At 56.9% G+C, this 24,127-nt stretch overlaps 2 protein-coding genes across 3 annotated transcripts in view; one reads left to right on the forward strand and one right to left on the reverse strand.

Annotated features, from left to right (window-relative positions):
* iqsec3a (IQ motif and Sec7 domain ArfGEF 3a) overlaps window positions 1–5,293 on the forward strand; it is a 76,646-nt gene extending 71,353 nt beyond the window's left edge. The window contains exon 14 of one of the 2 annotated variants that reach the window (XM_086147328.1): window positions 1,546–5,293. In XM_086147328.1, coding sequence (XP_086003454.1) covers window positions 1,546–2,118 — 573 coding nt within the window. In that variant the 3' untranslated portion in view covers window positions 2,119–5,293. The remainder of the gene's footprint in view (window positions 1–1,545) is intronic. The other variant, XM_086147329.1, reaches the window with a different exon arrangement.
* Window positions 5,294–7,093: 1,800 nt separating this feature from the next.
* Window positions 7,094–19,510, reverse strand: LOC147234355 (sodium- and chloride-dependent GABA transporter 1-like). The gene is made up of 15 exons (XM_086147334.1): window positions 19,252–19,510; window positions 17,662–18,058; window positions 16,968–17,099; window positions 16,181–16,281; window positions 13,772–13,881; window positions 13,553–13,685; window positions 11,614–11,748; window positions 11,440–11,543; window positions 11,234–11,358; window positions 10,085–10,197; window positions 9,481–9,612; window positions 8,964–9,066; window positions 8,402–8,502; window positions 7,655–7,822; window positions 7,094–7,552 (listed from the first exon to the last, which is right to left on the reverse strand). The coding sequence occupies exons 2-15, from the start codon at window positions 17,900–17,902 to the stop codon at window positions 7,457–7,459; spliced, it is 1,794 nt and encodes a 597-aa protein (XP_086003460.1). The 5' UTR covers window positions 17,903–18,058; window positions 19,252–19,510; the 3' UTR covers window positions 7,094–7,456.
* Window positions 19,511–24,127: the final 4,617 nt, after the last annotated feature.

A 24,127-nucleotide genomic window follows, 5' to 3' on the forward strand; every position in this document is an offset into this window, starting at 1 on the left:
TCTTTTCACCTGGGTGAGGGTCAAACCCAAGAAGGTTAAGGTCGTCCTTCTGTCTTCATGGTCAACATGGTCTCTGTCGCCAAGGAGATCCAACGGGAACCGGAGCAAACCTCCATGCAACTCTTGAGAACAATAACTACATGCGCTTCATTTCGTGGGACGGAGTGACAGCGGAGCACACCTACAGCTCTTCACGTTTGAGGAGAATCAGCTGCAGCCTTCTTCTCAGCGGTCATCCTGCGCAAACCTCCTTCTGAGGGAATCATTCTAGCAAAGTTCTCTTTTCTCTGCGATCCCTCTCTAGAAAGCTCAGGAGGACGGAGAGCTGCATGAAATAGCCGGCATCCTCCTGCCTGGGACAGCGAGTCTTCAGCAAACCCCTTCTTCTCCGCTCACCTTAGCTTAGCGTGGATGGACGCCTGGCCTCCTCAGAAGGCCCGCCGGTGTCAAAGGGACAAATCCTCGGTTGAGCTCCTTCTGCTCATCTGGAAGGTTCTCTAAGTTTGGAGAATTCACCGCTTATTCAGTTCAGCCTCTCGCTCGTGTCGGGACAATCCGGGGTCTCCGGTGAACCTCCCGCATGGGCGGACCTTCTCGCCGAGAGGCGGAAGATCTCACCACTCCGACACCCGCAGATGTCACACAACTTCAGCCGTCTGGACTCGGAGCCGAAGAAGAACGGCTGGTCTTCGGGACGCCGAACGCCGTTCGTTGAAGGACCCGCTTTCCTTTGGTCTCCACACTTGGACCCGCGTCTGGATCTTTGCGTCCGGTCAGGCGACAAGGTCCGGCGGCCCGGAGGAGATCTCCGCTGTCCACGCTTTACGCACGTCAGATTGTCCTGGTCTCCTTAATCTCGGGGTGTCGGCCGGAGGTTGGGGTGCAAAGGAAGGGTGGAGTAGCTGCTAGTCGAAGGCAAAGAGCCGGCGGCCGGCCGGAGGTCTGCATTCTGATGCCTGTTGCCTGTGGACGTCTGTGGTTGTGGGTCTGCTCACCTCTTCTCCTGCTCTTCTTCCACTCCTCCCTCTTCTTCGTTTCTGTGATGGTCCACCTGACCCCCCCCCCCCCCCCCAGTGTTGGCTGTCCCCCTGGTGCCACACAGTGGTTTGGAAGGGAGACACAGGGGCCCTCAGTGTCCCCTTTGGAACCACCGGGCCCCTTTTCCTCACGTCGCACTGACTCCCCACCCCCCCACCAACCCCCCACCCCCCCACCCCGGTCTCACACACACACACACACACACACCTGATGTTCTCCCAGCACCGAGGGGTTGAAGGGGCGGAGGAGGGGGTGTAAAAAGCAGCCACTATGATTTTACACCTCCGCTGATCCCGAACACCTGAGCCCCCCCCCCCCACCACCACCACCACCACCACCACGCATGCCCTGTGTGTGTGTGTGTGTGTGTGTGTGTGTGTGTGTGTGTGTGTGTGCGCTGTGTCTTCACCACCCCTAAAAAAAAGAAAAAGAGGGCTTGACGTATGCTAGCGGAGGAACCAGGTTGATAACATTTGATGCTGTTCTCTTGGCTGTTTTCTAAACTAGGTGTCAATTCACAACAGGCTTCAGACGTACCGGCTCAGCAGCAGCGCGGCTCCGAGTCCCGAGAGCGCGGCCCTTCTTAGCCGGCGGGGGGAGCTGCTTTTCCAGCAGGGGCCCCAGGGGTTCCCCCGGGGGCCGGCGCCGTCGCCTCCGCCCCAATACCCGCAGCTCCGGCCGGCGGCGAGCGCCCCCGTCCACCTCCCCTGCCTGCCGCCGCTGCGCCGGCCCGCCGTCGACGTGGCCGACCCGCGGCCCGAGACGCTCATCCGATGCCAGCAGATCGTCAAGGTCATCATGCTGGAGGACGGCGGGCGCGGCGGCGTGGAGGCCTTCCTGGGCCAGACGCCCGCGCGCCACCACGACCAGCGCCTCCGCCACCGCCGCCGCCAGCACCAGCTCAGCCGGTCGGCCGCCTCCACCCCGGTCCGCTCGCCGGACGGTTCCCGCGGCGACGACGGCCACCAGCCCCCGCTGCCCCCCCCGCCCCCGCCTTACAACCACCCGCACCAGTACATCCCCCCCGACCCCCGCCTGCTGCTGCATCGGACCCCCAGCGGCTCTCGGAGCATGGTGTAAATAGGATTTAACTAGTTATGCTTCCCCGAAAACACACACACACACACACACACACACACACATTACCCCTATCCTTTCTCTATTTAACGGTACATAATGTAAATATATACATACAGATTAAAGAGCTATAATTCCAGAAAACACACTTATATGCATATATTTAGGGAAAAAAGGAAATAAAAGAAAAGTCAAGCTTTTCAAAAGAGCAAAGTGCATATTTAAGATTTTACTTGACTTCATATGTATTTTGAAATATTACACACAAGAAAAAAAAAACATTTCTATCAGTTTTTGTCAGTTTTAACTCCTGCTTGGGGCCTCGTTCCCCCCGACACCCCGACACCCCGACCCCCCTGACGCCGCTGCCGCCCCGAACCCCAAAAAAAAAGAAAAACAAAGAATCGCCGGGACCTTTTTGGAATCGTTCCGACGGCCGACGGAGACGCTGGAGGACCGGCTGCTGTTTGCTCCTCAGCCCCAGGACCTCGTGTGTGTGTGCATGTGTGTGTGTGTGTGTGTGTGTGTGTGTGTGTGTGTGTGTGTGTGTGTGTGTGTGTGTGTGTGTGTGTGTGTGTGTGTGTGTGTGTGTGTGTGTGTGTGTGTGTGTGTGTGTGTGTGTGTGTGTGAGCGCAGTCGACGCCTCCTGGAAAAAAAGTGTGCCAAACTACGGCGAGGACCCTCTCCTTTGCACTTGACTGCAGGCTGCTGGCAGGAGCAGAAGATCTCCTGCCAGCAAACACAACAGCAGAGCGGAGCAACCCTTCCAGCTCTGATGGAGAAGCGAAGCGTCTCCTCGCCGCCGCCGTGTTCAGGAGACGGAGAGCAGACGCCTCCTCCGAGAAGCTGCGCCGCGGCGCTCCGACATCAGAAGACGCCTTCGTCTCCCGGCGGGAAGCGTCCGGCGGCGCGGGGAGACGACCAAACCAAAAAGTCGGACGGATCCGCCGACGGCCGCGGGTGTGATCTTCTCTGAGGACCTCAAACTGGACTTTTCTAAAACTGTGAGCCACCGTGCGTCACGCGTTCATCAGCCTATTCTTAGCTTTCCCCTCGCCGGAGCGCGTGAAGGTCCTCGGACCTCCGGGTCGGTCGTGGCGGCCGGGCCTGGTGTCTCTCCTCCAGGACGTTCCTCCTCCTCGTCCCAGAGGTTCTCCGGCTCTAACGGACGGCGCGGAGAACCCGGTGTTCGCCCGCCGTCGGCGGTTTGAGGAACGAAGGTAAGGATTCGGGGACCCGAGCCGGAGTCCGAGCGGGGAACCGTCGGGCGACGCAGAGGACGCCGGGGGGCCTCGGGGTGGACGGGCGTGTAGATGAACGGTCGTCTGGAAGACCTCCACGCTCTGTTCAGCGAACATCTCTGCAGGTCGGCTTGGGGCCGGAGTCAAAGAGGTCGTCTTTGTCGAACCGAGACCTCCTCTGGTCAGAGGAGGCTCTTCAGAACCTCCTCTCTCCTACACGCAATGCCGAGCCGAGATCCATCTCAGATGATGGACTGCTACCGGATCGGTAGCACCTGCAGAGGTCCACCACCCGGAGCAGGTCCTGGCGACCCAACCTCGGCCCAGGAGAAGAAAGGGACTTCTACTGGTTCAGTCATGGACCTCAGTGTCCCGCTCAGACTCCAGCTCAGGTAGAATTCCATCCTACGTTCACCAAACACACACACACACACACACACACACACACACACACACATTAACATAACGAACCCAGCGCCCAATCCCAGCGGTTGGATACCTGCAACTCGCCACAGTTTGTAAGCGTTGAAGGACCTCTGGGAGGAAGAGGAGGAGCATCTTCAGGGAGAGCTACCTTGTCCAGGTGCCTCCAGATCTGATAACCAAATGCAACCTTGCTGCCGATGTTTCCCTCCGAGGCTTTGTGTGTTCTGAGCTGCTTTATAGACTGACGTCCCCGCCAGTTGAAACACCTTCACGTGTTCCTCATGCCTTCTTCACACACTCTTCAAGCATTCTTCACGCGTTCCTCACGTGTTCCTCACAGCCCTGGAATGTTTGTTGGGGTGTGTCGCGGCGGCGGCGGCGGCGGCGGCGGCGGCGGCCCTCCCCGTCCTAACCTTCTGATCTGGCATTTCCAGAAAGGCGAACCCCATAAAGCCCATGCAAAGGATGGGGTTGGGGATCTGCGGCGCTGCTGTTTCTCCTGAGCGTGGAGGTAAAGACCACGTCCTCGCAGCGTCACAAAGGACGCCGCCTGCTTTCGGCCCCGAGAGCGTCCGTCCGTTATCCGCGAGTCCGCCCGCCCGCCCGACCCCGTCTTATCTCACGCCTCTTTTTGTTTTCACGGTTTCCCCGACGGGACGCTCGGTCGCAGCGGCGCCGTATCGTCTCTCCGCGCCTCCACCCTTCACCTCCAGCCGCTCCGGATCTCCGTCCTTCATGCTCCTGTATGTTGGACGTGATGTTTCTACTGGCCTTAAACACGGAAGGTGACGCCGTCCGTCGCGGACGCCCGCGTCGTGTTCAGGCCACCTGGACGTTTTTAATGCATGACATCGATTCGAGCGTCGGCAGCCAAACGTTTCAAACATTGCCCCCCCGCCTCCACCTGCACCCCAAAAAAAGAAGGTATGTTTTGTGCATGACTGAAGTATCCGTGATCCCACGGATGAAGGATGAGAGAGGCGTCTTCGTTGCCTTCGGAGACCCAGAACGTTTCTGTCCTTCACTGTATTTCCCGTATGGTCGTGCGGTGGTTTGTCCTCGCGTGGCGTTCGTGGACCCGCGCCCGCGTGCGAGCGCCGTGCGAGCGCCGTGCGAGCGCCGTGCGACCGCCGTGCGACCGCCGTGCGAGCTCCGTGCGCCGGAGGCACGGAAGGTCCCGGCTAAATGAGTGACGAGAAGCAAATGTAGCATTTTGATGAGCCCACGTAGACGTGAACTGTCAGGAAGAAACCGACAAAGGGCTTTCCCGTCCCCGCGCTCCGCTCACCGACCGCACGGGTCCGTCCGGGTCCGTCCGGGTCCGTCCGGATCGGCCGCCATGTTGCTCAAAGTATTTTATGAGAAAAGAGACTTGAGACTGAAGACACTCGGAGGAAAGGAAGGCGAGTGTAACAGATACGAACCGTCACTTTTCTGGGCCGCTTTGAATTCCTCTCCACCCGTCTTTGCAGTGTATCAACATGCTATTAAAGATGATCCGTCTCCTGGGCACTCACTTCTCTGGGATTTATTTACCTTCCACGCCACACACCTTTATTCACCGCCCATTTATTCACCTAAAATATACACACATCTAACACTGAAATAAAAAGGTCAGCACCTGGCATGCTTGCAGATCCATAAATAGATGTATTCTACTCGGGGACTGGACGGCACCGAAGGGTCGCTCCGCCCGCAGCAGCGCTAATCCTTCCATCGATATCTGCTCGCCAGGGGGCGGAGCCTATCCCGGCGGTCACGGCCGGTGGAAGGGCTTATAGAGACACACCTGAGGAACCTCACGCCGACACCGGGAGAACATGGAGGCGGGAATCCAACCGGAGACCTCGGAGCGAGTTGGAGTCGGTTCAACCTTTCCACAGAGAGGCTCCGGCAGGTCCTTCACACGTCTCATCTCCACCCGAACCCTCGGCGACCGACGGGTTTTTGCAGCGACAACTCACTCTTTAAAAAGGGACGGCACGATGGGATGCAGAGGTCTCAAATACCTCCACGGGCAGGTGTTCTCTCGGACAAATCTTCTCGTCGCGGCAACCGGACTCGAATTTCTTCCCCTGAAGGTGTTTCAGCCCTCATCCCAGAGGCTTCTTCGGTCCTGAACTGAAGAGCTTCAGGACAAGAGGAGTTCAACAAGAATTCACCAGCCAGAAACCTGGATGACTGAGAACCTCCGCAGGCACGTTCTCTGAGGAAAACTAGGATTTCTCCATTCCTCAAAACATCACAGTTTGGATCACAGTCTTGCACCAGAGTGGAACAATCAGGCTAGAGCAGGTGGAGGTTCCTCTTTGGGAGTGAGGAGGTCGGAGAAGATCAGGAAGGAGTCCTTCAGAGGGACGGCACACGGTCCATGTTTGGAGGTATCGCACAGCGAGACGGTTCGGACACGGAGATGGACAGAGGAGGGATGGAGGAGATCTGGGTCGAAGGATGCTGAGCTTGGAGGAGGTCTGGAGGAAGACCAGAGAGGAGGTGGAGGGTTGGACCGGAGGTTAGATGGTGTGAGAGGAGAGGGTTGGGTGGAGGCCTGACGGGAGCAGCAGGAGAAGAAGGTCTACCGCCGAAGCTTCCTCAGAGCGACCTTTAGCTTCGCTATGTTGACCTCGGCACCGTCAACAAGCCAGATCACGTTCAGAACCGAGACGATGGATTTCTTCGTCGCCGCTGAAAGTCGTTGTTTTGCAGAACGTACGAAGGTAATGGACGGGAAGTCGAAGGCGGTGAAGGCATCTCAGGACGCTTACAACACTTCTGTTTTCTCCTGTCGCAGACATGGGCCGGTTCTTACTGAGGTTCCACAGAGACCTGACATGGAACTCACTGACCCGGGTCATCGTCCTGTCCGTCCGAACCGGGTCCTCGGAGCGACTCGCGCCCGGCGAAGCTCTCGGCGGCGCCTCCAACACGGCGCCGCGCCGCCATCTGCTCTCGGCTTGTGACGAGCTCGGCGTGGTGGTTCCACCCATCTTCTCCGCCCAGGTAAAGGGTGGGACTCAAATCACATCGGTCTCCTCCGTTGAACGTCTCAAAGCCGACGTGCAGGAGGAGCGTTTCGGCGGTAGATGTCTTGTGAAGCGTTTTCACGTCGGGGTCAAGCTCTAGTTACCGTTTTCTTTGTAAAAATTGGGACTGAATCACCAGAAGCAACATATACAGCAAGTATGAACAACCATATATACATAAATATACAGACGGGCAGAGGAGGGGGGGGGGGGGGGGGGGTGGACCGGTGGAGCAAAAAGCAAAACATTTTGGACCCGATTGTAAATTTGATTCAAACATTCATATCCGTTTTGCGAGAGCCTGGAGACCCTTTTTATATCACGGTATACAGAGAGGAGATATTTGCTGGAAGGTAAACCGCACTTAAATCCAGCTTTCCGCCCGTTTTCTCCTTTCGGTAGAAATTGCGTCGAGCCGAAACGGCGCGTCGCTCTCTGTCGAGGAGCGACGGCGTCGAGGGAAGCCGGCGGAGGTCTGGTCGGGGATCGTTCTGCCCGCTAAATAGTACGGAGGAGCTCGGCCGTGAAGGAGGACGGAGCCGAACAGCTTGAATGGGGTGAAAACGGCATCGTGAAGCTCGGCGCCACCATCTGTTTCGTGACGAGACAATCCCGGACGGGCGGATCTCGTCTCCGTCTGACGGATCCCGGCTAAACGGGAGCTTCGCCCACGCCGGCCGTGTTTGCGAAGTCCTCCTGCCCCGGCGCCTTTCGGTCCATCTGGGAAGTCGTCATCGTCCGCCAACGCTGGCCGAGCAAAGACAGCCGGCAGAAGACAGATCGGGATCAAACGGAAGGTCCGGGGCGTCGGCGGACCGAACCTCGGCACAGCAAACAAAAGCCTCCTACCTGCTTGACGCTTCCCTTGGCGGAGCAAAAGATGTACACCACGTAGCCGGGGACCAGGATCATGGAGGACAAGGCCATGAACCAGCCGATGGTTTGACCCCACCAGGGGTACACGTACTTCCCCAGGGTCAGGGGGGTCATCTCGATGGCACTGAAGGTGAAAACCCCCTGCAGCACAGAGGACAGAGCAGGAGCTTACACCGGAGGCCGAGCCACGGAGACCATCGGGAAGGAGTCCATCGCAGGGGTGGACGGAGGTCAAGTCACTGCGAGACGGTTCGGACACGGACAGAGGAGGGACGGAGAAGATCCGGCCTGAAGGACGCTGAGGTCGGGGCGGCCGCGAGAAGAACACAACTGGTAAACCTGCGTGCAGCCGGCGAGGCTCGAAGGAGGAGCTGAGAACCAGGACTGGAGGACCGCGATCGAACCGCTCCCAATGTCGTTCCCGCTGGGAGCAGCCGAGACCTGCAGGACATGAAACCTGCGGCTGAAGTCAACCAGGCCTGGTCCTTTGGGGCTGCATCATCATCTCAGGGTGAGCAAACACCAGCTAATTGTGTTTTGCGAAGCTCTGTGACGGTTCGGGTGCGAAGGCGGAGGCACCGCCGTGATTTCCCCGAGGGCCCGACACTCCACGGGGCAGATACCCATCACTCCACGGAGGAGGAGGAGGAACACATTTACAGACGCATCGGGCTTCATGAAGGCAAAGGGAAGAAAAAAAGCCAACGCTGATTCTCCTACCAGGCAGATGAGCGGAGTGAAGAACGCCCAGCAGAGCTTCCACCAGACGCACGGCCGGTAGCCAATCATATCCTGGATGTTGTCGTAAAACCTGTCGGCCCCTGAGGAGAAAGAAGGAGGAGGACGGAGGGAGAGCGGCTTAATGAGTGAAAGAGGAGAAGGGTGGAAGTGGGTCTCCGTCCAGGAGGAGGACAGGATGAGGAGCAGATCCATCATCTCCTCCCAGGCTGGTGCACTTTATCTGCCCAGGGACCTCCACCGACACGGGACCTCTGCTTCCACACCTCCTCCACCTGGATCCAGTCCTCCCTGGCTGGGGAGCAAATAAGACTCATCCATCCATCCATCCTTCCATCTGTCCATCCATCCATCCATCCATCATCCATCCATCCATCATCCATCCATCCATCCATCCATCTGTCCATCCATCCATCCATCCTTCCATCCATGTGGTTCGTGGACACTGGAGCCTATTTCTCAGGTGTCCTCGGCAGATCCAAAGATGGACAACCCTTCACCCCGTCCTTCACAGCTCATGTGGAGACACTGGAAGGTGTCCTACCATACAGCCACGATATAGACACCGTCTCGAAGAAGACCAGGTAGAGGAGGCACATCCCGCTGGCCGAGTAGTAATCGAAGAGCTTGAACACGTACAGGCCGCCCTGAGCACACACACACACACACACACACACACACACACAGATACACACACACACACAGCATTAACACTGTGTCCCTGCTGAATGCAGGTTGCATGATGGACACACACAGCAGGGCGCAGCAGGACCAGGTCTTCTTCAGGTTGGATGAGCCCACGTATTGTATGAGGTTCATGTCCCTCCCTCGTTCCCCCGTGAGGCGTTGGAGGTCCAGCTTCTGATCGCACACGGTGACAACATGAATAATAGATGCGGGAATCAATTCCCATCTTGCAGAACACGCTGCTTGTTTATTCCCCTTCATTTTTAATCAGCGCGCAAGGTGAGTCAACCTGATCGCAGGAGCTGCTGTTTGCTGTGTGTGTGTGTGTGTGTGTGTGTGTGTGTGTGTGTGTGTGTGAGCACACGCAGTAGCACCTGTGTGATGTTGGAGAAGCCAATGATGAAAGAGATGAAGCAGACGATGAGGATGAAGATCTTCTTTCTCTTCCTCAGCAAGAGGGGGTACTCATCCATCAGGGCTGTAATGAAACCCTCCACGGTGCAGAACTGAGGACGCGCACACACACACACACACACACACACACACACACACACACACACACACACACACACACACACACACACACACACACACACACACACACACACACCCAGATGAATGATATGTCTAATAAGCACCAGAGTCACTACCCACCCACAGAAACACAATTATTAGATTCAAACAATTCTGATCTCCACCAAACATCTCACGGACCCAAGTGATGAAAGTAACTCCTTCAAAGCCTGAGGCTCCTTTTAATGCAAACACATTTTAGGAGTTTGTCGAATGCCAAGAAAGGCTTCAGCGGCATCCGTGAACAGTAAATAACCTACAAAGGAGCGTTCGAAGGTCCGAAGCGTCGGGCCTTTGAATGACGGACGCGCCTTGAAATCGGACGGAGAAACGAGCGTCGGGAAGCAGAGCTGCTCGGACGAGGAGGTGCGGAGGTGCGGAGGTGCGGAGGTGCGCGGTGTGTACCTGGCTGTCCAAGCCCAGCATCATCAGCATGGAGAAGAAGAGGATGGCCCACAGAGAAGACATGGGCAGCTGCGTGACGGCCTGAGGGTAAGCCAGGAACGCCAGGCCCGGACCTGCAGGGGCGGAAGGGGAAGCAAAGGAGGGCCGAGCTGAAGGGTGCCAGGCGGACGGTCGGGTGTTCTGTGGAAGTCGACGTTCCTCCGGCGGCGGTGGAAAAGACCACGCCCGGCTGTGATTGGCTCTTAGCGTCTGAGGCTGAGCGCGGCCCTGTCACGTTGAGGTCTGAGCGGCAGCCGATGCAACGATGGCTCTCTTTTATTTTTGTCATGGTGAAGCTGTCGCCGCCAAGGCCGTCACCTTCCCGGCCCGGAATCTCGGGTTTCTCCGGTCCTCTGCTCTGAGGGGCAGGTGTTCTGCTGCAGCCGTTTCCTGGCTCTCCACCCGCTCGTCTCGGTGACCTTCAGCTCCTCGCGCCTCCGGACGGCGGTTTTTCTCCTGCACCACGGGAAGATCCCGACCGCCTCTGCCGCGCCCCTGGCGCTCGACCCGTTCCCGGACTTCTGAGCCAGGACGCCGAGCCCCTTCACATTCCAGAACCTTCCTGCACCTGCACCCACCCCTCGGCCGCTCAGCCTCTACATGAAGGGGCCATCGTACGGGAGATCGCAGAATCGCTTTTCTTACCCTTTCTAGCCTCGTATCCTTCTTCTTGGCCTCCCCGACGAATCCCTCCCCAAACTCACCACTCCGTTCCCCTCCAGCTCTCCGAGGTCTCCCCCTGCACTCACCCCATCTTACCCTCTCTCCGCCCCGCTGTTACGGGATGGAGACCGTCCCGGACCCGGTGCAGACCCGGCGTCCCGGACCCGGTGCAGACCCGGCGTCCCGGACCCGGTGCAGACCCGGCGTCCCAGACCCGGCGTCTCCTGCGCTGACTGTCCCTGAGTTCGCGTCCAAACCGGAGCTACCGTCCGTTGAAGGCCACCCCCCCTCCGTCAGCTCCGTTCCACCTGCTGTCACTTGGTTCATCTCTAATCTCACCTATCCCTGAGGTGACCTTGGCTGAAGAAAGACGCCCACGAATGACTCGTACCGTTATGACCACGATTACTATCGGATGTCGCCCGGCGCCCCGCCGGGCTTCTGTACCTGATGCTGCCAGTTCTTGGACGGGTTTCTTGGTGATGTAGGACATGAAGCCCACGATGGAAAAGATGACAAAGCCGGCGAACATGCTGGTGAAGGAGTTGATGCAGCAGACGATGATGGAGTCCCTGAGGAGAGCGACCACGGCGGCCGGTCAGAAGATGGACGGACCGACCCTGAAGGAAGCGCTCGTGAGTCGGGGTGCTTACTTGTAAACGTCGTTATTGTAGGAGTTGTAGCTTCCCAGCGCGATGAGGGAGCCGAGGCCCAGGCCGTAGGAGAAGAAGATCTGGGTCGCCGCGTCCAGCCACACCTGAGACACAGCGGGCGGAGGTGCCTTCAGGTCGGCTCCTTTATCAATCCCACCATCGCGGTCGCTTTACCTCGGACCGCATCAGCTTGTTGAAGTCCGGGGTGATGTAGAAGCGGATCCCGTCGATGGCGCCGGGAAGAGTGACCCCGCGGAAGAACAGGATGAACAGCATGAAGTACGGGTAGGTGGCCGAGAAGTACACCACCTGGACGCGAGGAGAAAGACTTCGTTTCAGGGACGGGTACTGTTGAAACCAAGTCCCGATCTCTTCTCGGAGGTTCCCCGACATCTCCGATTTCAAATTGGACAGCACTCGCAGAAACGACCCGGAGGATCGATCAGCTTTGCGCCTTCGGCCGAGGAAAGCAAGCATGAAATTGGCGTGCCTGTTTGTTTTCCTTTGACCCGACTCGGCTTAGAGCTGATCAAGCTGGTCGTCCGCCTGAGACTCCTGCCGTGGAGCGAAGAGGCTATCCTCTGAGGAGGCCATCCTCTGAGGAGGTGGACCTCTGAGGAGGTGGACCTCTGAGGAGGCCATCCTCTGAGGAGGCCATCCTCTGAGGAGGCCATCCTCTGAGGAGGTGGACCTCTGAGGAGGTGGACCTCTGAGGAGGCCATCCTCTGAGGAGGCCATCCTCTGAGGAGGCCATCCTCTGAGGAGGTGGACCTCTGAGGAGGTGATCCTCTGAGGAGGTGATCCTCTGAGGAGGTGATCCTCTGAGGAGGTGGACCTCTGAGGAGGTGGACCTCTGAGGAGGCCATCCTCTGAGAAGGTGATCCTCTGAGGAGGCCATCCTCTGAGGAGGTGATCCTCTGAGCCACTCAGATGCGGCCCGAGGGGTTTGTAGCAAAATGACTTTCCATGATTGCTCGAGTCCGTGGCGGCCCGAGGCAGGGGTAAAATTTCATTTTTGTCTCTCGCCGCTCTCAGATGTCGCACATTAAAATCCAATGATCCTCCACAGAAGATGTGTAAATACGTTGCTGCACGCTTACACTGCTTCTGTATGCTGTGATTTAGAAAACCCAGGCGGACCTCGTCCCCCCGACGCCGCTGAAGCTTCTTGTTGTTTGTGATGAAACGATGCCGGAGTGAAACGCTTAGAGACCAGCTGTTCACACACAACAGGCAACGCCTGAGAGAATGGAAGACTGGCATTGCAGGTCTTTCTCTCTATATACATATATACAGTATCTGTGTACACAAACACACAATATACATATATGCATACATATATATATATATATATGTATGCATATATTCCTCCAGCTTAAGGGTTACCACTCCAAGTGGCCCCATCGCTACCTTTGCTTTCTTCTCCAGCCCTTCCCTGAGGCCCTGGTGTTTCTCCAGCTGCTCTTTTTTTCCACCACCTGGGAGTGGAAGTCAAGCCTGGGCTGAATCATCCTGGACCCCTCAGAGAGGTCTTCTGCCTCAGGACCACACTGGCACGCATCTTCTTGTGGTGAGATGGTGAGATGGTGAGATGCTCACCACCAGGTTATGACTCTCACCGTTTGCGAATGCGATTTGTTCCCAGCTTTGATGCCGCGACCCTAAATGTCCCCCGGTCGCCACTCGGGGACAAATTAAGTTTTTCTGATTGCGATCATTTAAAAGCCACTAATATTTGCGAGGTTTTAAAGAGATGTGGCGTCTCCTGGTGTGGCGTCTCCTGGTGTGGCGTCTCCTGGTGTGGCGTCTCCTGGCGTGGCGTCTCCTGGCGTGGCGTCTCGTGCCTCAGGACTGACCCTCGAGGCTTTATTCACATAAACCGCTGAAACACTTTTTTTTTTTTCTCAAGTTTACGTAGCAAATTCGTTTTTGAATGTCATCAATGGCGTCCACAGGGTTTACGGGGCGACTCCTCGACAAGCTGCTTCGTATCGTCACGTTTGTCTCATAAAAGCTCGGAGGAGGAGGTAAAGGAGGCCGTGCGATGCGACGGAGGCCGAGAGGGAGACCGAAACAAAGGAAGTGAATTTCATCGTGAGCCAGAGAGCCTCACCTTCCCCGTCCACTCCACTCCTTTCCAGATGGAGAAGTAGACCAGGACCCAGGCCAGAGCCAGGGTGCCCACCAGGGGCCAGCGGAGCTGCCCCGGCTCCTCCAGGCCGCTGGACAGCTGGTGCATGTTCCTCCTGCGGGAACGAGCATACGGACAGAGATTCCACCTGAGTGCAGAGAACCGGCCGTCTCGGACGCGGCGGGCGTTCGACAGCCTTACTCCCAGAACTCCGTGACGGCGCTCGTCAGGTTGGCGGTGTCCGTCAGACTGTAGTTGCAGAAGCATTTCTCCGTGTTCCAGGGGTTGTCGCAGCTTTGCCACGGCAGCTCCTTCACAAACAATGAGATGTGAAATGGACAAACTCCAAAGGCACAAACCATGTAGTTTCATTCAGCAGAAGGTTTCGAGACCACAATCCTCGAGGCCGTCCAACAAACAGATTTGTGATCCGTCTGTCGGCTCGATGTGATTGTGCTCCGAACAACAAAATCACTGTCCCAATTTAGCCATCGAATGATAATTATAACAATTGATTCTTTATGAACCCCCGTGGGGATATTGGTTCTCTGCAAGGAGAACCAATATCATGGATGAACATGAGCCGCAGGCTGCCAGGGCGGCAGCGAGGGCTTCCATGTGTCGCTCGACAACACCCGGACACACCAGGAGGAGCCGGGAATCCAACCGCGAACGTTGGCTTCCAAAGACGATCGCCCGACCTCCTGCGCCCGGCGCTCCCCGAGCGCTTGACGTGAAAATCACCGTGGTTCTGTTGCAAATAATAGAACGCTCCTCCTCATTCTTCTGGGCCGCTCCTGTCAGGGATCGCCACTAAGTAAGCCTCTTCTCTAGAACTCCTCTCACCTCGCCATCCTTCTACCCAGATCTTCTCCATCCCTCCTCCATCCATGTCCACACCTTCTCTGTCTGACTTTATCTCCAGAACATCTAACATGCGCCGCCCCTCCGACGCTCTCCGTCGCTTCGGACCGATAAACCTCGGTACTCGAACCTCTCCGCCTACTTTATCTCCGTCCTCTGTTTCCTCCGCTCGCCCCCTGCTCTCGCTGCACATCACAACATCATCTGTCTTACCGCGGTCATACATGTCCTGCGCCACCCTAGCATACACCCTGCCACTCCAGCTGTCCCGATACAGCCCCCCAGCAGTGAAGCGGTGTAATTCTACCCCAAAGTGGTATTTATTGAGGCAGCGGTGCAGCTGTACCCGTACCAAAGGCCTGCGTCGCTGTGTTTTCTCTCTCTGTTTTAACATCAAATGTTTGAGGAGGTTTTATTGCAGCCCTCGTTGGGAATTTCTCTGTTCCACTGTTGATTTTCGCTTCAGAGTTTCTCTTGCAGACAGATGAGTTTTTGTATATTTTAATGTTCTGGGTGTAAACAGTCCCCTGGTGTTGACTCTCCTGCGCCGCGTCTTCTGCCGGGCAACGCTTCAGTTATTTCCCGTTTGATTTTGTAATCCTCTCGTGTTCATTCCCGTTGCACTTCCTGCCTGTTTATTACCCTCAGCTGCATCTCATCACTTTATTGGTCTCGGCCCGCCTCATATTCTTCTCGACCAATGGGCTGCCTCCCTCCGCCGCCTGTCGCTAATTATCGAGCCGTCCTGGTTTTTTTCATTGGCATTCTTTCTCCCTGCCTTTGTGAACCGCCGAGGGCTTCGGCCAGGCTTGTTTAATCCCCCACCCCCGCTGTCGTAATCCTGCCAGATCCGATCTCACATCTTTTAAATCACGGCCCGCCGCCGACGCTCCGTGTCTGCGCCACCTCGCAGCCGCACGGTGAGATGTTTTATTCAAAAAATGTCCTACTCGTGTGAAGCCCGACATGTAGTGCGGTTGCCCGAGCGGAGCGTCGTCCTCTGGACCCGACTGTTGGCCCAATATTGGTTTCAAAGCGGTCTTGAGGTAAAGGCTCTCGGCCTCGCCGTGGCCCGTGCGCGCTATGGCCCGTGCACGCCCCTGACCAGGAGTTCACCCAGTTCTCCTCTGACATTAATTGACTTCTGGTCAAACAGGAAAAACGCCCAGGAGCGAAAATGTCTCCCGCCGATCTCGCCCAGAACTATTCCCACGACCGGACCGAACGCCGGCGAACTCTTTCCTGTGTCCTGCTTGCCTCTGCTGCCCAAGGCCTCCCCGTCTCCTTCACCGCGAGAGCCTCCAGCAGGAAGTGCCTTTCGCCGCCACTGGGCTTTTGTGAGCCCTCGGGTTCACGCAGAGAAGCCGAGAGGCGGCGGAGAAAAGCCTGCGCACGGAAAAGAAAGCGACCGCTGCCGTTTGGTCTTCGACAGGGACTTGAAGGGAGCTTCGCCGACCCGCCTGGACTCTCTGCCGGCACCGCATGCTAAGACGAGGCTGATCTACTTCCCCGTGTTCTACACCTCTTTCACCCGGACCGGCCGCCCCTTTACCCCTCACGCTTCCATATCCGGAGAGCGAGCTGAAACGGCGACGCAAAGCTCGGCGCCGGTGAAAACGGACGAGGTCATGTTCATTACATCACATTACATTGCAGTCGTTCGGCAGACGCTTTTATCCAAAGCCACTTAAGAAAAGTGCAATTCAGTCAGCAGTCTCCTCCGTCACGGAACGATGACAAACGTACCGAACCAAAGGAGTTGAAGAGGTAGTAGAGGGCCCAGGCGATGATGATGATGTAGTAGATGTTGAGCCAGAAGGAGAGGACCACTGCAGCCAAGCCTACACCTGGGGAGCAGGAGGGGGAGAGCGGGCGGTCAGGAGGAGGAAGGCGAGAGTCATTTCCATCGGCGGTTAGACGATCCCCGGACCACATGTAGAGACGCATGTAGAGACGTTCACCCTCTCGTCCAGGAAGTGGAGGCTCTAACCTCGAGCCGTCCCTTCCAGTTCGAGAATGGCTTCATGTTTTGTGCGACTGCTGCATCCATCGCTCAGAGGAGGAGTTCACTCTGACGACGGAACACAGCACAGAGGTTCTCCGTCATAAGAGATGAGATCAAGTGGCGTCGGGGTTTCTCTCTCAGCTTCTCCTTGTGAGGTGAAGGAAAACACCTTTGCTGTTTTTCATAGCGTTCTATCGCAAAGGGCGACTTGGTTACCGGAGAACGCCTCCGATATGCCGCAAATTTCCAGCCCGACAAAACGAAACCATCGCTCGGTAAGATTTGCGAGATGAAACCCCGGCGTAATTTGTTTTTCCCCGCTGCTCCAACGGACCCTTCGCGCTTTCCAGGATCAAGACTCCGAAAACCAAAGGACGTTTCATCGTGTGACCTTCGTTTCTCATTTTTTCAGATGAGAATCGAAGGGCGAGGAGCCCGACGTCCCGTCGACGTGAGAAGCGTTCGCCGGCCGAGAAGCCGTCCCGGGCTTCCGGGACGATTACCTACCCTTCCGGGACGATTACCTACCCTTCATCATGGGGATGAGCTTCCACACTCCGAGCCCCCCCACCGAGGAGAACTGGCCCAGAGACGTCTCCAGCAAGAAGAGGGGGATCCCGGCAAACACCAGGGTCAAGAAGTAAGGGATCAGGAAGGCACCTGTCACACAGACCAGCAGCGGGTTTGGAGGAAATGCAAGCGAAGTAACATCTCTCGGCTTAAACTTCCATCCTCTTTGCGTTTTAATCGTCTTTTTTTATTCATTTTTTCCGTGAGAATATTGGCGGAAAATAAAGGCCCTTTGGCTTTTCTAGAACAAATCCTCTCAGCGGCCGTCCCACCTCTCTTCTCTCGCAGCGTTGGAACATCCAGGTTCTGCTTCACCAATTCATCAGTTACTGTGGTAAAAATCTGAATATTGTGAAAGGTATGAAAATATTGGTTTGCTACCGCCCGGATATTTCTATCCTCATCGGTTTTGACGAAATGTGCCGGCGAACCGCCTCGATTTATCGAACGGTTCGCATCCAGGAGGCTCGGTTCTCGCCGGATCGCATCCCGAAATAGATCAGTAATGATGCAAAACTGCAGTCAACAGTTTTTTTTTTCTTTAGCTCTGCAGCTTTGCTTTTTTTCTTGATATTTATATCAGGGTTATCAGAGTAAACCCAGAAGCGGAGGAATCCACAAATCCTGCCGGCTATCACCCTGGCTCACGTACCTCCGCCGTTCTTCCCGCACAGATAGGGGAAGCGCCAGACGTTTCCCAGGCCGATGGCGTATCCCACACAGGACAGCAGGAAGTCGAACTTGCCCTTCCAGCTGCCCCTGTCGGGGGGCTCTTCTTTCTTCTTCTTCTCGTCGGCGGGGGAAGCCACGTGATCCAACTCCTCAAACGGAACCGCTTGCTTGACTTCTGTCGGGGAATTTAAGTCCACGGTGCTCTGGCCCGTCTTCCCCATGGCGCTGCGGTCGCTGGTCGGGGGGGGTTAGCTCGTCGGTTAGCTCGTCGGTTAGCTGCAGAGTCCTCACGGCCGCTAAAGCTTCAGACCAAAGCTGAGGTTCCTCCTGGTGGTTGGGGGGGGGGGGTTCCCCTTCTCACCCCGGACGCGCTGAAACTGAAAATACAGAGAAGCTGTTAGACGGCAGCGATGACGGGCCCCCGATGGTTCGGGGTCAGGGGCCACCCGAGGGGAAGAGACTCATTCAGCGGCCAGAGTGAACCTCCGGGCCAGAGAGGCTCCTCACCAGGGGCCAAAGACAGAAACACATCGAGCCTGCATTGGTTTACAGTCCGGATACTTGCTGTCAGAAAGGCTCTCGCTGCACCAGAAGTGGCGCTGAAATACCGACGGAGATTTTCCGGCTCGGACGTCGTACATAACCTTCACTGTTCCGACGTCCCGACCGCGCGCTTCCGGGTCCTGCTTACTTTGGGCCGGACAGCTTTACCGTGCACGTTTCACACGATATCAAACATGCACTTGCCAACGTCGTTGGAGAGAAGGCTGCTCCTCCCTTTTAAACTTTACAAGCAGAAACATGTGAACGCTTGCTGAAATCCCATCCTTGGATTCGGAAACATTAGCAGAAGCGAGTCGGAGCAGCGGAGTGACGGAGGCGCAGACGTCTACGAGGACTGAATCCTAATGGCGGCTCGGCTCAGTCAGCTCGTGATAATTACATAAACCGAAACGCCGTTCTGACAGGCTGCGGCGTAAATAGTCTTCGTGTTTCTGGGCTCGTCTGGATGTGAGGGCGAATGAAAAGCCTCCGCTGCCGTCGGCCCGTCTTTGTTTCCCGAGAATACAAATGTGCTCATGATGAAAAGCCTTCGCCTCCTCGCACGGATGCCTTTTCATGGCCGTCGACCTTCGATGGCGCCGCGGTTTGGCGTGAGTGCGACGCCGCGCAGCGCGCACACAACCTGTGCTCCGTCGCACGAAGAGCAGCTCCAGAGCGGAAGGTGGTTGTTGACAAACTGAAAAGCCTCGGAGCCGATGGGAGTTGCGTTTGGGACGTAAAGGGATCAATGTCGGTCCGACGGAACAGTCCGGAATCAGCACGCTTGCAATTGTTTTCCGGCTGATGTGGCCGATATATCAAAGAGGCCCTCTGAGGGCGGGAAAATGACGTTAAGATTCAGGGACTCGTTGCCTTTTGCAGAAAAGCACGTCTTATTTTCCCGTCCATCCCGGGACTCCGGTTAACCAGTCGCTTTTAACCGATTCCTTTGACAACCGGCAGAGATGAATCCAAATCCAAGTGATCACGGCAGCGTTGTGACGACGCGGGGAAGAACCGGTCCTACCTGAGAGCTCCTACTTTGACAGACGATCAGCTTCACCGCTCCTCGAAATCCCCAAACTTGAGCTCAACATCCCGTGGAACCTGTTTGGCTTCACGGCGTGGAGTGTGAAAAGCCTCCAGCTGACTCCGGCGGCCCGACGCGTCCGCAGCCTGGAAAGACCTCTTTGAATTTGCTCCTTTCCGGCGCGCTGTTTGTTGGAGGACCTCTGGCGCTTCCAGCAGCCGATATCGAGTGGCTCATAATAAAGTTCGACCTGTTTGTCTGCTTTGATTACTTCCCAGTTCTGACTGGTGAGGCCCCGGGGCCATGGGGGATGTTCTGATGCGGAACTGTGTGTGTGTGTTCGCTGTGATGGCTGAGGTCAACTCTTGCCAGGACGGTTGCCATGGTAGTTTCCAAAGAGCTCTTGGAGTTTTGGAATAGGAAACAGGCGCTCGCTGCTGAGAAAACCCCCAGAATGTATGAAGCACAAATGTGTCTGTGCCAGTTTTGGACTTTGACAAAACAACCTCATGTTCTGGCTTTCAAAAGGTGACGGCGCCGTGAGCCTCCACACCTGGTTTGACGCTCCTTCATTTTGCGTGGCGATGTGGCGTCTGGGCGCAGGGCTAATCTGCTGCACGGCTCCATCTCGTCCCCAGTAAGCGAAGCTCCCCTGAAGGTTTTTAAAGCGGCTGCCAACCTAGAAACCCCCAAAACTCTCGGCAGACATTCATCCCCGGACTGAAGAAGGACTTTCATAGATTCTTCTCCCGCCGCCTGCCGAAGCCACCAGATTTCATTCAAAAAATATATCGCAGTCCGCGTGAAGGAGTTCACAGCCTCGTTCGCTCCACGATGCTCTGATTGGTTTTCAAACTGTTTCGCAAGCGACGGTGACGTTCTTCAAGTCAGACCTCAGGAAGCGGCAGAGAGGCTGCAGTCACATGGCGGCCAGTAGCTGGCGCTCGGCTTCCTGATCAGCTGAAACTAGAGCGTGCATAGAGACACTTCCTGTCGCCACGACGCTGAGCAGTGGCGTATTATACGGAGCCTCACTGCTTGGAGACCCTGGACTCTGAACCGGCCGATGGGGGAGCGTGGAGACCAGGAGACCCGCCGGTCCGAGCGCTCCGGGGTACTTTGTGTCACGATGTGCTGGGGCGGACTCGAGCAGGGAACCACACTTCGGGACAGAGATGGGTGGAAAGCGCTTTTATTCGGTTGAAGATGCAGACAGAACGGCAGAAGCTGGGACTGGACGGGACGGGTTGCAGACTGGACGGGACGGGTTGCAGACGGGACGAGTTGCAGACGGGACGAGTTGCAGACGGGACGGCAGAGGCTGGGCCTCAACCGTACGGATTGCAGACGGGGCGGGCCCCAGGCAGGGTGGCAGACTGAACAGTACGGGATGCAGACAGGACAAGTTGCAGACAGAACGGCAGAGGCTGGGCCTCAACAGTACGGGTTGCGGGAGGGAACAGAGGTCACGCCGGCCAACTCGGCCCGGCCGTGACTCGGGAAGGGAACAGAGGTCACGCCGGCCGTCTGGGCCCGGCCGTGACTCGGGAAGGGAAAGGAGGTCCTACCTGGGGTCCGGTCATAGCAGGGGTGAGGTCCGGGTCGTGGCAGGGTCCCACAGTAATCCATGAAGACCACAATCCCCCGGCGCCAGGCAGAGAGTGCCGCTGCCCTTTATAGGGATCTCAATTAGCGGCATCTGCTGCAGCTGGCGCAGATTACAACGGGGATCAGCTGTGAACCCTGACACTTTGGAATACTCTGGAGTCCACCGTTGTTGTTTCGGTCTACCGACCGCGACCAGGAGGTCCTCGTGCCCCTGTCGCCGTTAGAATGGTGCGAACTTCTCGTCAGGAGATTCCCTTCATCCCGACCCCTCGCTTGTGTCCAGTCAGGGCTCACGGGATGTTCTTTTCCAAAGTATCTCCAGGAAAACAATCGACTGGTGCGGACGAAGGTGACAAACCAGTCTGGCATCTTTCATCTCCGTCTGAGTTTGACCGGAGCCGAGGCGTAGATGGAACATCCGCCGGTTGTCGGTGACCATCACCATCACCATCACCCGCTATCAGTAGCTTCTACCTCCCAGGAGATGACGGTGCCGGCAAAGCTCCTCGAGTTTAACCGATCGGATCCGGTCGGACCGAAGACTCCGAAGACGTGAACGTTTGCGGCGAGGTACAAATCAAATCATAGCGGTAGCGACGGACCGAATCATCCGCTTTGTCTTTTTAACATCTGCAGAGACGGCAGGTTCAACTTGAATGAATGGAAGCGGACCGGACGCCGCTTTTCATGAGAAACAAAGAGCTTGAGCGGCCGAGCGGCGACGCGTTCCCGCCGCCCGGAGCGGTGACACCCTGAGCGGTGACACCCTGAGCGGTGACACCCTGAGCGGTCACCCGCCGGCGAGCCGGCAGCCTGAAAAATCAGGGGATTTGATGAAATTAGCGGTGTTGATTAAACACGGGCGCCATGTAATCTCCGCTGAGGTTCTATTGTCCGCGTGGACCCGACTGCTGATGGCCGCCTCAATAAGAGGTGTCAAAGCTGATCTCCATCAATCTGTTCAATCGCTGCGGCTCGTTGGGATTCCAGAACCTTCGGCGCCGTGGAGTCGGGAAGCCATCATGAGCCCGATGGGGACGCGGCGGCGGCTTTAGCCTTCTGTTTCTACGCAGGGGACGGAGACCCGGACATGAAGTCGGGGGAAGAAGGAAGGCAGGGGAGAACGGCGGCGGGAAGGAGAGACTCGGAGGACGAAGATAATCTCCACATTTCCAGCAAAGCGCTTCCCATTTAAAGTGCATTAAATTGCCAGATAAAGGCCCGCTGGCTCTCCGCCTCGCTCCACGCCGTCTGGAGAATCAAATTCCAACACCGTGAAATCCAAAGGCAGACGCCGGGAACAAACGCTTTGCGGGGACACTTTGTATTTTCCACATACGTGAGCTCGCCGTTCCCCCCCGCTCCGCTCTGCTGCCGTGGCGCTCGACCCCCAACTCTAGTGCCGTTTATTCACAACACCGGCCCGACAGGAAGTGGACGCCTCGGATGCACCGAAGGCCACGTCTGCCCGGAGGGATGAGCGCCCGCTATCACCCGCTATCAGCAGTGGTCCGTGCACGTCGCTATCAGCAAAGGCACTCGTTAGGGACGGCGAGGGTTTCCTGGCTGACATTAATGACACAAATGGAGATGTTGGGGCCTCGTTGTGAAGTGCCTTGACTTCCCTGCTCGCCTCGCCTTCATGAGCGGGTGAGAGGAGGAGGAGCGACGAAGGCCAGGCGGATAAATCACTGAAAGGACTGAGGACGCACGAATAGATTGGATCGGAGGCCGAATAAAGGAAAAAAAGGTGTGGGGATAAAAATGGTAAATGTGGCAGCGGAGCGTGGGAGGAGGAGGAGATGAAAAGCCCCCCGGCACGCAGGACCATTGTTCCATTGCAGATGGAAAATGCAAGAAAGAGAACATTAGACAAGAGAAGGGACAAAGGGAATAGAAATGTCTTCATTTACAGTTTGGAGTTCCACAGGCGGCGGCGGAGGACCCCCCCCCCCCCCCCCCCAGATCAATCGGCAGCCTCATTTCCCCCGCCGTTACCCTGCACCGGGTTTTTTTCTGTCTCAAATCACCGCGACCTTGTTTTCAACGCAAAGTCTCCGTTCTCAATGCGCCCCCCGAACGGACGGCATCGATGCCTCCCGAAACCCATGGCACCTTTTCGTCCCGACCCGCCACCAGAGCTCCCGCAGACGCTCCGGTCGGAGGACGGCCGTCTGAGCGATGAGCCTGGACGTGTTTGTCGTATTCATCCTCCTCGCCTCGCCTCGCCTCCGTCGGGTGGGAATCGTCTCCCGGCGCCACAAAACGCATCAGCGGCATCATTTGGCGCTGACGAATACGTCCGGACAGGAGCTGACAGCGCCGCACGCCGCCGCAGCGACCTCGCCCGGCGAGACACGTGAGCTGGAGATGCGGCGTGGGTCTGAGGGACGGCCGCGACCTCTGGCCGGAACCCGTCCTTGAATGTGAGCGGCGTCTTCTGGGACGCGCGTCACTCCCCCTTATGTAACTATACTTGCGCTGCAGACGAGGCCGCGCTGTGGAAATTTCCACCGAATCCGGAACGCCTGGAGAGCCTCGGGGAGATCTCAGGACGCGTTCAGTACTCCATGCGTCCTGAGATGTCCCACGCACCAGAACATCTTGAAAGCGATCACAGCCTCGCCGCCTCATCTCGCAGCCCTGCCGAGTCCTTCGACGGGACGCTTTGGACCTTCAGATTAAAGAGGTCACCCGAGTCACTTCTTCCTCCTCAAACCTCACTGAGGTCAGGCCTGCCTGGTCAGCACAGGATGCAGAGAAGGTTTATCTTCAAGGACCTGCAGATTGTCCACATGTCAGCAGCCAATGCTCTGGCCGGAGCAGCTCGGCACCAACGCACGGCTCGGCGTCCGGCTTCCCGTCCCCTCCAAATGGTCGACGTCTTCTCTGTCTGACTTGGCGAAGTCGTATGTATCCGGGCGAGCGTCAACGCAGAAGAACGACCGTCAGACGGAAGCCTTTTCTTCTGCAGAACATCTGCCTCCTGACATCAGGAAGGCCTGATCTGTAGATTCTTTGAAGCAAAGCTGAAGGCCCACTGGGAGTCCAGAGAGGTGTTTGCTTTCTGGAAGGCAGGGAGGTGCAGAGGTTCAGGCCTCCACCTCGCCCACGGACGGCCCCTGGTTGGATTCCCACAGAAGGGCCTTCCTGTGCGGCGTCTCCAAGGTCTCCCCGACTCTGCGTCGGCGTCCTCCGGGTTCTCACAGGCGCAGCACTTTGATGGACGGTGCTCTCTAGTTGTAGTTATCATTCTAATCACTCC

This window comes from Fistularia commersonii, chromosome 5 (assembly GCF_037954325.1).
Source record: "Fistularia commersonii isolate RoL2024-O1a breed Wild chromosome 5, RoL_Fcom_v1.0, whole genome shotgun sequence".
NCBI lineage: Eukaryota > Metazoa > Chordata > Actinopteri > Syngnathiformes > Fistulariidae > Fistularia > Fistularia commersonii.

Excerpts from the sequence above, each read along its gene's own strand:
- LOC147234355 (XM_086147334.1), bottom strand. The coding sequence starts at position 17,902 with ATGGGGAAGACGGGCCAGAGCACCGTGGACTTAAATTCCCCGACAGAA. Across the intron at positions 17,100-17,661 it reads GTGCGGGAAGAACGGCGGAG|GTGCCTTCCTGATCCCTTAC; the intron begins GTACGTGAGCCA and ends TCTGTGTGACAG. Across the intron at positions 7,553-7,654 it reads CCAAGGGAAGCGTCAAGCAG|CGTTGGCGGACGATGACGAC; the intron begins GTAGGAGGCTTT and ends TTGCTCGGCCAG.